The following is a 15,492-nucleotide window of genomic DNA, read 5'->3' as shown; positions in this document are numbered from 1 at the left end:
CTTTTAAGTCAATCTATATTGCATTCATTCTCTAGGATAAAAGCACAAATTAATGTATTTTTAATCTTTGTACCAATTAAAAGTATTTAATAATAAGTACATTAAAGCAGGCACAAAAACCATAGTACATATATGTTTTGTAAAGCATTTCACTGAGCAAAAATGAAAAATACAAACCTAATTAAAAACCTCTTTTCGCGATGTCGGTTAAAAACGTTTTACCTATAAATATATCCTAATTCCTAGCCTTATTACGTACAAAGGCTAACAAAAACTCGTAGTATATTTTCCTAGTTCGTTGGGGATATAAAGTTAGTTGAGTAGTAATAAATCCATCAGTGACTATCGTGATATCTTCCTGAGAGAGCTAACGGGGGCGTTGACAGCGCGACAAATGACTGTCTTTCTATGATCGCCACGAAAGAGATCAGGGGAAAAAAATAAGCCTAGGTTTTAGCTTGGGTAATAGTTGGTTTGTAAATCAGGAAGTTTGCGTTTCAGTGAGTTTTTACTTTATAGTTTTCGGTGGTGCAAAAGCTAGCTGAACATATTAGTTGTCTTTTTTAAAATTCCGATATTATTGGTACCTAGTTAGATACTGTGAAACGATAAACTATTTATAAATTTTAAAAGCACCGCAGTTTAAACAAAGTAAACAACATCTAATAAAAATCTAAATTGTGACTGTTTGGAAATGTTAAAAAACAGTACACGGGTAACAAACGCTTAAGTAGGGGTAATATTTTACCCTTTCTAACTTTAAGAACAGTAAAAAGTGCGTCATAAAAGAACGATTCACTTTCATACCCAGCTTCAATATAATAGCAACATATTCTCATCGTTCAACAGTGAGATTATCAAGAAGCAATGAAGATAAAAACTTATTTCCTTCAAGTAATAAATCCATCACTTGGATATCGTATGTTTTTATCGCGACTCACGACGGCGCGCGGGGACGCGACTATACGCGGTGACGTGCGGACAAATGAGAGAAGATATTAGTCTGATATATCATAGAAGATGTACAAGTAGTTTCTGACTTATATTTACGCAAAAAAGTGACAGTACAGTACATTTAAAATAAAGGAGAAGTGATTTTTAAGCAGGCTTCTAAGTTGTTATCAAAATGTGGGAGAAACTTTGACACAACATGCCAAATTATTTTGATAAAAAATATAGTGTCACTAGCTTCCTAGAAGTTCCGTTCAGAGAAGGAATTAGCATTGATCACCACACTTGCTGAAGGCGTGTTGTAGGTAGATTGCCTAGATTTATTGATGTTTTCATTCACCTTTGCTCGGTCATTGGTGTCCAAGATAAACCTACTTGGAATACGAATAATCTTCGAATAAAGACAATCATAAACCACAAAGGCCTAGTCAAAAGCTGAGTTATGGAGCACCAATCATCGATCGAGTAGCAATTGTTCGAGACGCCGATCACTCACAGAGATGACCCTTCATCAGGCGTCTTGAACTCCGTTTGACTTCAACCCTCAGTAGATCCTTCAAATAGATGGCTTTTTATGTTCTTATTATCCTTGCGAATGCGAAAGTAGCTTAGTCTGTCTGTTAACTTAAACTTACTATTGAACGGTTTTCAATGTTTGGTACATAAAGAGTAGCCTGAGAAAAGACATAGGCAACTTTTTAGCTGGGACGCTTGTAAAACTTTACAAATAAATGTGTTAAATATCTTAAACTAAAACAATGTTAACTCGAACGAATTCCTGAGTAAAGCGTTCAAGCAAACAAACAAAACTATAATAAAATATGTATATGTAGATTTCACACACTCCAACATAAGATTCTTTTTCCACTAAAACTGTCAAAAAGTTGCATCCCTCATCTAACTTCCTTCAAAAAACGCGCAACTTTCATAGTAATAGCAACCGATTTGTCGCCACAGACAACATTATACCGCCTCATAGATAAAGTAGAACGACGTTCGACGCGAACATCAAAAAGCGATTTACGACGAGATTCGACGTGTTACACAGACATGTATTATTCAGATAGTAAGCCAAACTAGGTTTTGTACACATTAAACTGTGAGGAACTGTATGAATGAACCCTACTATTTATAATCTGGTGTTTTGGCCTAGTAATACAATGTCTCGTTTTGTTTACAATGTTTTACGTTTAAAATGGTTGTCCTGTGTTTTTATGTAACGACTTATATTTTTAAGATGAAAAGGATTTTTGCATATAATATCTGCAACTATACAAACATTGCGGCATTTAAAGTATTTTTTAATTCTAAACACTCTCTAAATTAGCGCCCAAGATACAGGCTTTGTCTAGTTTCGGGCTAATGGTAACAAAACGTGTACATTTTTGAAAATAACATTTCTGATTCTTTTAAATGTTTTCTTTAAGTTGTTGTATGTCAATACTTAATTCTTTATTATGCATATCTTTATACCTCTATTTATTTCCCGTAAATTACATAAGAGATCATAACAAAATATTTACACCGAACTCCGCGTCTATTAATAACAGTACCCTTTTAATTAAAATTCGTTGTTCAATTCCCGTTCGTACTTCATTAGAATCCTTCCGGTAATCGATTACGTAACCGTAATTATACCGATCGTAATCAATAACGTTACTGAAGCAATTGAAACTCTACTCGATTTACTTAATGGCACTTTGGTATAGTCAGCTTTAAAAGTCATCATCTCCCGAGCCTTTTCCCAACTATGTTGGGGTCGGCTACCAGTCTAACCAGATGCAGCTGAGTACCGGTGTTTTACAAGGAGTGACTGTCAGCTTCAAAACTAGCTGTTGAAAAGTGAAAACTTAAAAACACCGTTTCGTGCACTAAAGTATTCATCCACTTTTTTTACTAAGAAGTAGAATGTTTTACTAAGTAAATTTTGGCTTTGGCCTTGTTAAGGAATTATAACCCTTTACGTTACTACGGCACTTCTACAATTTTTTATTATTCAGTCAATTTCGACGCTGACCGTACACACATTACAAGTTAAATAACTTACCGTAAGCACATTAGTTACACCCTCAACTTAAACTTATGTTAGCTGTGTCCGGATATGTGGCGTAAGAGCTAACTTTAAAAGTAAATGCGAAGTTGCGTCGCTTCACTAATTACGGACTTGATATCTGTTTGCTAAGATTTGAGTAAGTTAGGAAGGGAGGCGACATGGATATTGTATGAAGACGGGAGTTAAATTATGAACGTCTTTTTGGTAAAATGACAAAGATAATAGAGTTTTTACGATTTCTTTAAGCTTATAGCAGTTTTGTAACTGTCGTAGTCGAATCACACATTTTGACCTTCTATAAAATAAAATAAATTGAATAAATATCTGACAAAACATTAAATAAATAAATTGCTTATTATTGTTTATTATTGATAACTTTTTACAAAAGATGGTTTATAATAAGCCACAGTAATTTCATAATTAAATCTTAGGTATGTATATAATTATATATATATTTTTATATATATATTGTATATATATATTTTTGTGTTCTTTGTTGACAATATTTTTAACAAAAACTTTGCACCTACCACAGCTTTTTCTCCACCACCCAAAGGTAGACTGGCAGAAAACGCCTATGGCGTTAAGTCCGCCTTGTACGAAATGTGCAGAAGCATTAAATAAATAAATAAATAAATAAATAAATAAATAAATAAATAATGCAAGGTAATTACTACTTATACTATTATTAACACAATTGTTAAATACTTGTTATTAACAAAGACTTAAGATATTAAAGCGACCTGCCCGAGCTAGGTTTATGTAAACCTGTGTTTCAGGCCATCATAGTAAAAGATTTTTTATTGTATTTTTTTGATTTTGTAATCGCCTATTCCTATAAACCGACACCAAACCACAAACCTTATGAATATTTATCGCATATTGGATGAGTAACTTAGTTAATGCGCGAATTTAATCCAAATTAGCTTTTATGACCACACAAATAAGGTCCAAATTAATCACGGCTGATTCAGCGGCCTTCTTGGCTGATATACTAAATCCAGACATCCCTACTAACATTATAAATGCGAAAGTAACTCTGTCTGTCTGTTACGCTTTCACGTCTAAACCACTGAACTGATTTTAATAAAATTTGGTACAGAGATAGCGTTGACCTTAAGACAGAACATAGGATAGCTTTTATCCCGGACTTTTGAAGAGTTTTCTTGGAAATGCGATATAACCGAACTTGATGCAGGCGAAGCCGCGGGCGGAAGCCAGTATAGATACTCGTATATAGAAAGTTCGTCTAAATACATCGGTACGTGTCTGGTGTGGTAAATTAGGCACCTTTGCCTGTCTATTCTAGATTAATGTAACTTGGGTTAGACCTTATTAATTTGCTGTTCAGTGTGTGAACTGGCAGTTTGTCAAATATACTAATGGTTGTTTTGGGAATTCAATCTGTAAGACAGGAGAGAAATTAATTGTAAGTGCTTTAGAAGTTATGTTAGGAAACTATTGTGACAACAATTTATTCTGAGTCATCGAGTATTTCTCTTTATTAATATTGTGCATTAATTTTCGTTAGTGTGTAATGTTTTTGGAAAGACTTGAAAACTTTTTTCGGACATACATAGTTATTTTAACAATGTGTTAGATGTCAGGAAGAAATTATCATTTAAAAAAAAGTCGTTTAGTCCACTGCAGAAAATATTTTTTGATCCATATTTAAAAAAAATTGACGCATGGATATCTGGTTAATTCTTCAGCACTACTAACTTTGATATTTGTGTAACTTTATTGTAGTCTTCTGTAAATGTAGTAGTTAGCTGTATAAACAACACATCATTCCACAAGAATGTTCAAGTCTCGTGTAAATTTTGGGCACGAGGTAGTTCAGTTCAGCACCTCCATTGTCCGCGTCTAATGCCTTTCAAACGCTTAGTCTTAATATATAGGGTTGCCATACAACACTGAAAATACTCCCTTTAATTTCAATTCAGCAAAAATTGTGACGGTAAGACAAGGGAGACAAATGTAATTTCCCAGTTGTAATTTCATGTTAATTAAGCATGTTTTGTTAGCCCTTAACACACATTGTTGCCATATTAAATTTCCCAGCTAATACTTCTATTTAGGTGGACAAAAGCGGAATTATATCTAAAGCTGGCAACCCTAGTCGTGGTAAATTTCACAAGCACAATAACCTGTCTTTGTTCAAAGTTATATTATTACGTCGCTGGAACGTCGCGTCACAGATTAACATAATTTAATACAATTTTCTGTGTTACGACAGAATAAATATACTGCATTATAAAATTCTGTGGACGAAGACCTTTTACCTGTTATGTGTGCAGTACCAAAATCATGTTTATATGGTTCAGAATGCATAAATGCATGCTGAAAGTCGAATTTTGTGGATTGAATATAGATGAAATTTAAAACAAAAATGTTTTTTTTTCTTATATTATGTAGGTTTGTCGTGAGATAGACATAGGTCAAGGCGTAAAATAACATTTTTTTACCAATTTTTATTACAATTTTAAATTCAATTCTACATTTTAGTACTCTATCTCACTAGCTTTACTCGTCACACTGCATAAAAAGTTATACATAACATCATGAATACATGAGATCCACTCAATATTTTAATGAGCGCGTGTTATATTGCATCACGCCGGCCGAGTTTGTTTTGTGCGACAATTAAACCGATATTTACCAAACAACCTAGATTCTCTGATACTCGATATGCATACAATAAATTCACGTGCGAATTAATCGAATGGAATATTTCGAAAGACTGAATAAAATCGCTTAAATTGTGTACTAAAGTTTTTGAGCGTGTATAATGAGTTTAATGAAGTGTAATAGCGGTTTCACATTAGCGGGTTTTGTCGCGCGTTTACGCTTGGTACAAAACCTGAATTTGGATGACATTCTCAACGTAGAAGTCAATTGTTTATTACCAATGTACGCGATATTGTACGAACCACAATTTGCGAATATGAAAGTGCTCTTATATATACAGAATGTTCTTCATTAATGTAACTAAAATGAAATATGAACATTAAAGTTGTAATAAAATGTTAACACTGGATTTCAGTATAGAGCCAAATTATTTTGGTAAAAGCTAGCTCTTTTCTGTCTTGCAAACCAGATGCCTAGGCTAATGATTATTGAATGTGATTCAGTAAACGCCAGATGACGATATAGAGTTAAAAAAATATAAAACATAGCGCGTCAACCGCAGAGTAATGGCGACCGACTGAATATTAAGCACTAAGAGCTTTTTACACTTAGTTTTATTTTCACAACGCCGACGATTAAAAAGATAAAACTTTTAAAACAATAACGGTGATTACATTGTAAAAAAAGAACGCTCAAAAACGAAACTTTAGTTTTAAGCCCACTGTAACCGTTTTAATCTTCAAATTCGATTAAAATTTATAACTGTTTTTATAAACACGAAATAATAGGCCTTGAGACTATAAACCTTGAATTATAAATTAATGCTATCATGAATTTCTAGACATAATCATAATACAAAAAGTCTATTCAACAATAGTAAAAACACAGTATGTTAAATGTACTGCAGAAAATTCTAAGAACTACGTAGTGCCTACAGCGTAGCGTCTACGGCGTAGCCACAGTTGCTACGCGGCCGTAGTATTTGATCGATCGTCGACGTCTGAAGTTATTTTCTGATGAAAATGGAGTGCTGTAAACAATATTACGGTTGATCTCTTTATTATTATAGTCTTACTATGTATTTACCGTGGTTTCACTCTACCTTAGAAACACTATTATTTAATAAATTCCATTAAATATACTATTTATCCCTCGCTAGAGTTTGCACTATACATTAGCCGAATATAATGTAAATTGGTTCTGCAATCTTATAACGAAAATCTGTCAGATAAATATGCATAGTTACTTAAGAATTTATTATATCAATAAGGAAGAACAGCAAGTTTTATCACGACAAAAAATATTCATGAGATATTCTCATTTCGTGGAAAAATGTGGGTAGTGTGACAAGATAAATTTAGGAAAATTTATAAAAACAGCAAATAGTTGAGCTCTATATATTATCACCTACGCATGACGACCGCGACCCGACTATCTATCATACAAACATTTACCTAAACCATGGAGAACAAAATGACTAACGGAGGTGCTATAACCGAAAATTTCCTCCGAAAGTAGCGCGCCAAAATGCGGGTGAGCGGGGGAGGAGGAACGTTACTAGCTTTCTTTTGAGTCGACTATTTTTTGTAATACCTTTTGTTTACAGATGTCCCAAAAAACCTGAACGCCTCGTTACTCGTAACTTATCGTCATTCCCACTGTATGTATTTGACCAAGAAGAAGGCACCTAACCCATCTGCATCATGGCATCTCCGCTCATCTTTCCTTCCTCCGTGACCTAAACTAATATTTTTTTTTGGGCGAATAACATTTTTTCCGATAAACTTATCCGTCTTAGGCTATCTGTCATTTATTATTGGATAAAAATGTTTGTCTATTTTTAAAATTAAGTTATTCATCTTTTTTGTTTGTGAATGAATTACAGAATTTATTATGTCAATGAAACCTTACTTAGATATAAATAAAAGAACCGATATGCGGTACGGATTATTATATCTTATTTTTATAGGATTTTCTATAATTAGTTATGTATTATATAAAAGAGATTAAGAAGTTTTAGAATTATTTAATTAAAAAAAAACGCAAAATTCCTGTACCATACGAGTATTTTAATAAAACAGATAGCCCAAAAACCTTGTCTATTTTCATTCATAAAACCCATTAACAGCACTCACTGAAAACAAACTAAACTAAAAATATGTTCCCACTAAAAACCGAAGTATTTGTGTAAAAGCTAGTGATGTAAGTATCGGTAATAACCGTAAATACTCGACAAAAGGTCCATAATATGTAAGTGCAGCACTACGGAATGTTACCAGCGCCATATTCAATGTTTGCCCTTGAAATAATTTATCGGAAAGGTAAGGGAGTTCCATGCTTGAATGGAATTATTTTGTTTATGTTTCCGTATTTATTAGTATGTTTTCAAATCTAACAAAACATAATTTGCTAAAAAATATTTATTGTCTGCTTTTTGTTCACCTTTGATGATTCAAAATTAGCTGAAAATCCCCTAAGAACCACTTCCTATGTGTTTCTGCTGGGAAGAAGAAATGGCGGAATAAACTCCACAGCAACACAATTCTCTTTGCATGTTTTGATAAATCACGACTGTAGTTACTACCATTTTAGTAATTATCGTTCATTAGTTGTTTTATACCATTCAATATTTAGTACTACAACCTACCTTGTCGTCATTTTTAACAAAGATTTGTCCTTTAGACAGGCTTCAATAATTTCTTAAACACTACTACTTACTGCGGCTCATGTTCAGTGAGCAATTCTTCGAAGTGCAGCCGCAGAGTATGCGCGGGAGGCGCTCGGATCTCACTGACGCACTGCACGTCGTCTGGGTACGGCCGGGGGAAGCCGGGGCTCGACACTATGGCGTGCGGGTGTGTGTGGGACAGTATGATTGTCTCATTGCAGAGGATCTTTGATGCTATGTAGGGGTCTGGAACAAAAAAAAAAATGTTAATCCTTGTGGTAAAATAATTATATAGCTACGTTTTTGTGTTGTTTTAACCGCAATATTTAACAGGTTACATCTTCTAGCTTAACTATATAAGTTTAAATGACAAATTGGCTTCCATTTACAGCTGTTGTATTAACCTATTTTGTCTATTTAACCTTTACAAGAGTAAACATCTTTATTTTTTGCTTTACTTATAAAATGTTAAACGTAGAACCTAAACTATTAAAAAGATTCCTAAATTCAAAATAATACAAAAACTATATGTTTAATTTCACGAGCCATCGAACATTTTCAAACAACCTAAAATAAGTTTAAAATTCTGAATATACAACAAAACCGAACACAAGACATTCTAAAACCCTCGTATAATATATTACATAACGCGTATTACAAAATACTGAAGACAGTAAAGTTGTGTACATTAAACTGCTATCGATACTTTATTCGTTGCGATATCATGTTACTGACTACTAACTCTGCATTGTCTACAACTTGGTAAATACATATATTGTTATGTTAGGTGATATCTACTTGGTGCTTGGAATATAATTCTATGTATTTTGTTGTATAACTATGATTTCATAGTCACTCTTTACAGATACATAGAAAGGTCATCTTCAAAATTAAGTCGTAGTTATCCCTTTTAAATACTACCTTTCAGTGCCCATCAGGGTCCGTAATAGTGATAACTACTTTGGTAACTTTTATATTTCCATCTTACACCGTACACTAGGGAAAATATATACTAAAATTATAACGTTAAAAGAAAAAGTTTAATAGACATTTAACACAAACACACGTGCACAGCTTGTTAAACGTCTGTATACAGTTTTATACTAATACCACTTATTTCAGTTTTTTGCTACCGATATAAGTTACGGAAACCCTGTGTGCGTGAGTCCGACTAAAACGTTCCTATTTTTTTTTTATATTTTTAAACAGAACTTAACGTAGCAGTGAAACAGTTAATATATTGTCCTGTAGTAAACTCCTTTCGGCGATAACAACGTTCTCAAGCATCTGTAACCATCTGTAAGATCCCATTAACATGAGAGTATCTGCTGAGAAATAAATCAAACCGTTTCCCCGTTTACGAGCTTTCACTAATTATTTACTTAATTGCCTGAGGGGGCCTGATATACGGCAGTTTGTACGGGTGTTTATTTGTAAATCGGTACGCAACTCTTCATATGGAGGGGGAAATCGTTTGAGATTTAATTTAATTGATTAAATTACACACGCACACTTAGATTAAGATTAAGCGTAAATTGAATAGATATTTAACTAACATATTTGTTTTCTAATAAGTTTGGGATAGGCTTTGTCTAGCAGTGGACTTTTTAGGTTGACACTACGACGATTTGTTTTCTATAATTTTAGAAAAAAGTTTAACTCATTTGCAAACTTTCACACTTTGACAATTTGGCGATACAAATGTTTTAAATAACTTTGAAAGTATTGAAAAAACAATGAGGCCATTTTAAATATGATAAAAATAATACATAGATACGATTCTAAAACCAACTTTATATTCCTTTCCACTACAAAAGAGGCCTATCTTGGCAACATTATTAGGCCGGTAAGACATTCTTTATTCAAATACCGTTCTTTTTTCCTTCTATTTTTTTTAACTTGTACGTCACTGTCCCCGATAGTCCATTGTCCGTTGTACAGTCGAACGCAGCCATTGTTTTATAGGTACGCTTCCCGCCGTTTGCCCCAACTGTACCCGACTGTACTCAAGAATGGCGGCCGGTACATTGTGCTGCTATCTGCCATTGTACCAGCTGTTGTATTAACTTTGATATTTTTATTGTGGAACGTTTTAGCTTGACGATGTTTTTCTTGGTTGCTGTGGTCTAAATTACAGGCTCAGACTTTGATGTGCTTTTTAACAGACTTGTTATGTAGACTCATAGACATAATATTAGTAAACAGGACTGCGCATATAAACCCAAAAAACGAGCCGAGTGAAACAGTTAGTACGGAGGCTGTCTGTCCCTTTCTAATAGGGTGACTATGAGATTAAGCTATGTGAGACAAATCCGAATTTGCTAAGATTATTAAACACAGATTAGTATTGAAGTTTTAACTTACGCAGTTTGTAACCTTAAGATACTAATAAAGGCTTTTAATAATTAGCGGAAATTAGCAGTATAAAAGCAGGAAGATTCGAAGTGAAGACTGTTTTTTTTGTATTTCTACTTCATATATAGACTGCTGAGCCATTTATGTCGCCTTTCTTCATTTTTTGGGAAGCTATAACAATAGTACAACAGTTTTAAAATCCATCACCCATATTTTGACTCGTTACAAGAATTCATGGGCACCCTAGTTGTTTGGTTTACGAAAATGTTATTATTAGCTAACCTGTGGAACGATATATTGCAACCACCATAGGATTCACTTTTGCAAGTAGAAACGCAACACTTTTTCACCATTTTAATAGTTTAAATTGATTTAATACAAAAAAAATAAACAAAATTTTAAATGCTGATTACGCGCCAAGAATGTTCAGGGTTACCGCTAGAAAATAAAAAAAAGCAAAATAAAAATTTATGTTGTTTATGTTTTAATAATAAATACGAATAAATTAATGCGATTGTTATTAATTTGTTGACTTCATCATCATCATCATCATCTCAGCCATAGGACGTCCACTGCTGAACATAGGCCTCCCCCTTTGATCTCCACAGATACCTGTTGGAAGCGACCTGCATCCAGCGTCTTCCGGCGACCTTTATAAGGTCGTCTGTCCACCTCGTTGGTGGACGTCCTACGCTGCATTTGTTGACTTACAATTGTTAAAATAAGATAAAAATATAAGTGATTCAATTGTTTTTGGGAAGACAAAACTTTTGATCACAACATTTTTTTATGCTGGCAAGGTGTTAGAAAGAGACAAACAGCCTCCGTTCGAACTATCCCTCTCGGCTCGGATTTGCCTCTGTGTATTATGCAACCAATTTAGTACCTTATTGCGTTAGAATAGAGTTCATTTTCGTAAATATATATTTTGAGCGTGCGCAATCTTGTTTAGTAATATTATATCTATGTGTAGACTAGACAATATTCCTTCTTTGAAATTGTCTATGTTAATCTAGATAGATGACATGATAGATATATGATGCTAGAGATTTAACAGATGTTAAAATTGATAACGGATGTATGTAATAACAAAACTAGTAATTTTACATGGCATGCTAAGCTCTCATTTATGCATAATGATCAGAACAGATCTACCAGACTAGTTACTAATAATTCTAATCGTCTTGAATTCTCGATCAGTGTCTTTTCCGACCATTACCAAAAAACCTACGTAATACCTTTTCAGGTACCAAATAAAATCCCTAACTTCCGAAATATATCTTTTTCGTGCTATTTTCAAGTAAACAGAGAACCATTAGTTCCCACGGACCACTTAGATAAAGATCGTATCTCACAATTACTTATTCCGAAGACGTCCCTATTGACTTGTAAGCTTTTACACGGAGTAAGGAAAGATGAGCGGAGATGCCATTGTGCAGGTAGGTCTAGGTCGGGCGCCTTCTTCTAGATCAAATACATACGTTGAGCATGCCCTAAACGATCATCCACGAGAAAAAACGAGGCATTCGGGTTCTTTGAGACGTCTGTGAACGATTTTTGATATAAAAAAAATGGTTGGGTAAAAGAAAAGCGAAGACAGTAGTGTTACTCGTCACCAGCATTTTGGTGCGCTACCTTCTTAGGAGATTTTCCGTTATGGCACCTCCGCTAGTCATTTTGTTGTCTATGGACATTCAATACTTATCGCCTGTCTCTTTTTACCAGCTAGAATAGAAAAGGGATGGAAGAAGACGTTATGTAAAGGATGCTTGTGCTGAAGGATTTCAATGTGTTGTATTTGAGTTCAAATTGTTTGGGATTCTCTGCTTATAAATGCGAAAGTAAATCTTTTGGACCTTCGCGCTTTCATGTTAAAATTACTGAACTGATTTAAAGGTTAGCACACAGATATCCTAGAGCCTGAGAAAAGATATAGGGTAGTTTTTGTCCTGGTGCGGGAAGTGGTTTAATCGGAACGCGAGTTAAACAATGGGAAATGGCACGTTTTGATATTATTGAATGGTTTTAATAGAATCTTATCAATAGTTACACCTGTGTTAACTACAATACTTAATATCTAGAAAATAATTCAAAATATCAATGCACTCATAAAACCAAATTATTATTTCTTAAATAAACACCCCTATTACTATTCAAAATAATTTTTGCTATCCACATTTTTCAAAAAGAATATGCAAAATCTGCACTGCACCGGTGCCAAGTCGTACGTTAACTTTTATTTGCATCCGGAGCACCGAACTTTGATCTTTACAGCAGTTTACACGGCTATTAACGCCCTCCCCCCATCTCGGCTGATGTTAAGCCAAAAACCAGGATTTAGGTAATAAGTAATGCAGAAGAATCACTTTAAAAAAACTGCAAACGTGTGTGAAAAAGTTGTATGTAATCTTACGATATAACGACTTTCTTACTCTTCTTAAAATTGATATCATCATTGCAAAATCTAATAAGCAAAAGAAAATAAACTTACCGCTAAACCGCTTCTAAGAAAATAAACTTACCGCTAAACCGCTTCTAAGGTTCTTAAGAACTATCGGAATGCTGAACTATCGGAATATATGTCGCAGGGATATGATAAAAACGGGGATTTGATCAATTCCCTAAGAGATTTGGTCAAATCACGGAGGATGTTAAAATAACAACACGATTTTATCTTTTCCCTAAACAAATCTAGTGAATTGAACAAATCCCTAAATTGGTTCAGTGAAATGACAAAAAACATCAGTTCTTGTCTTGTGCCTGTAAGAAATTCCTTTATCTAATTCACGATGCCACAAATCAGCTACATGTTTTAATAAGTGATTATTACAAATAGGCATATCATACGCAACTAAAATATTTTTTTATTTTTTAAAGAAATTTTTGTTCATTCTTTCAAAAAAAAAATGTTGTTCTGAGTAATGGTGATTCTTTATATCAATATTTCCTGATTATCATAATTATGTAGGTATATCTTACCAAATAAACCTTTGAAATATCAAAGCAAAATTATTTTTGTCATTTCACTGAACCAGTTTAGGGATTTGTTCAATTCACTAGATTTGTTTAGGGAAAAGATAAAATCGTGTTGTTATTTTAACATCCTCCGTGATTTGACCAAATCTCTTAGGGAATTGATCAAATCCCCGTTTTTATCATATCCCTGCGACATATACATACTGACGAAAACGACTAACTATGGACTAAACCGAAAGTATTTTAAAAAATAATCCGTCATTTATGCGCACTTTTATCTAACATAAATAAAAAAAATAACAATTCGTACAAAAACATGGCAATATGTTATTTTAATTTTATCCTTTTTTATTTCAAAGCAATAAACGTATTCTATTTTTAAATAGCGAAGCTTCTGCAATTGCCTGCCTGTACCACGGCAACAAAAAGAAGGTTCACACCGAATTGGATATTTGCGAGACCATTAAACCGTTTTGATAGTTTAAAAAATATTGCGATTTTATTGGATCGTACGTTTTTATGGCTTTATGTATCCTGCCAGATTGCTGGGTTAAGTGTTGGTTTTCGTGCATTTCTGTGACAAAATGGCTGTTTTCTTCGCAATCTGTGAGTTTATTACGCAGTTTTGAAGAGAGCATAGTTTCTGTGAGTTGTAAGATATTTTTTTTGTTGTTGTTTAATGTTGAAATAAAATATTTCAGTTCTAATTTATGGAAGTTATTTTTTATAACGCCTGTAATTAAGTTTATAAAGTATACATGCCTACTTTTTATTCCACTATTGAATGAAATAGTTTACTAAAAATGTAAGCAACACGAAACCAAATACATTGCATTTACCAAATAAAACTCCCGCATGAAAAACCGCGCTGACCAGTCCAATATAAAATCTCCACAGACAAAACAACTATAATATTGTCTACGATTCACAATTAAGACCACAACCTCCTCGGATAAAAACCTCTATGTAACATTCCTACGTCCATTCAGCCAAGAGTGAACCGTTAAGGTGACGTAACGAACCTCTTTTGTGATCACGAGGGAACATTGGGCGTGAAATAAAACGAAGTCGACAAACTCGCACGCTGTAAGATTGTCACAACGAATGAAAATGGTTTTCTTTGAAATAAATGCGTTATTTCTTGTTATTTGAAGCATTGTGCCGCGGTATTTTTATTGGGTTAGCTGTACGTGTCATATTAAAGTTTAATCTGATATAAAAGCTGTAACGAGCAAGTTTTTCGAAATTCGAAATTGGAAAACTGAATTTTATTTTGTGAGTTGTCCATTTCTTTTTTGATTATTTTATTGTGTTATTCTTCTAAAATGGTTATCTCTAAAAATAGGCTGCAAAAGTAGCGAGTATTTTATAAGTCAACTAGCTTCTGCCAGTGGTTTCACCCGCATCCCGTGGGAACTACTTCCCGTACCGGGATAAAAAGTAGCCTATAGCCTTCCACGATAAATGGGCTATCTAACACTGAAAGAAATTTTCAAATCGGACCAGTAGTTCCTGAGATTAGCGCGTTCAAACAAACAAACAAACTCTTCAGCTTTATAATATTAGTATAGATAAGAATAAGTCAATAAGAATTACTGATAAATATCAAAGATTATACTACAAGTGATAATCATCTTTCCTTTTCAAGAGTTTTTCTTACAAATACCGCGGTCCTCGAGATAATCTCGAGTGCACTCAGCAGGATTAAGTTAAAACTGCTAATATAACGAGTGCAACCTCTTTGCTGGAACATTGAGAAGGGAACGAGATGCACTTTTATTAGTTCTATTTTTAAATTAATTGAAGTTTCACATTGGAAGTCATGTGACCCTTTTTGCTTCGATGTAGGGAGGTAATA

General features: G+C 33.7%; 1 protein-coding gene across 1 annotated transcript in view; it reads right to left on the bottom strand.

Moving 5' to 3' along the window:
- Nucleotides 1–15,492, bottom strand: part of LOC124634845 — a 258,449-nt gene that overhangs the window by 42,147 nt on the left and 200,810 nt on the right. The window contains exon 8 of the mRNA XM_047170496.1: nucleotides 8,354–8,549. Coding sequence (XP_047026452.1) covers nucleotides 8,354–8,549 — 196 coding nt within the window. The remainder of the gene's footprint in view (nucleotides 1–8,353; nucleotides 8,550–15,492) is intronic.

This window comes from Helicoverpa zea, chromosome 12, assembly GCF_022581195.2.
Source record: "Helicoverpa zea isolate HzStark_Cry1AcR chromosome 12, ilHelZeax1.1, whole genome shotgun sequence".
NCBI classification, from domain to species: domain Eukaryota; kingdom Metazoa; phylum Arthropoda; class Insecta; order Lepidoptera; family Noctuidae; genus Helicoverpa; species Helicoverpa zea.
The sequence above is the reverse complement of the archived record's forward strand: the minus strand, read 5'-3'. Positions and strand labels throughout refer to the sequence as shown.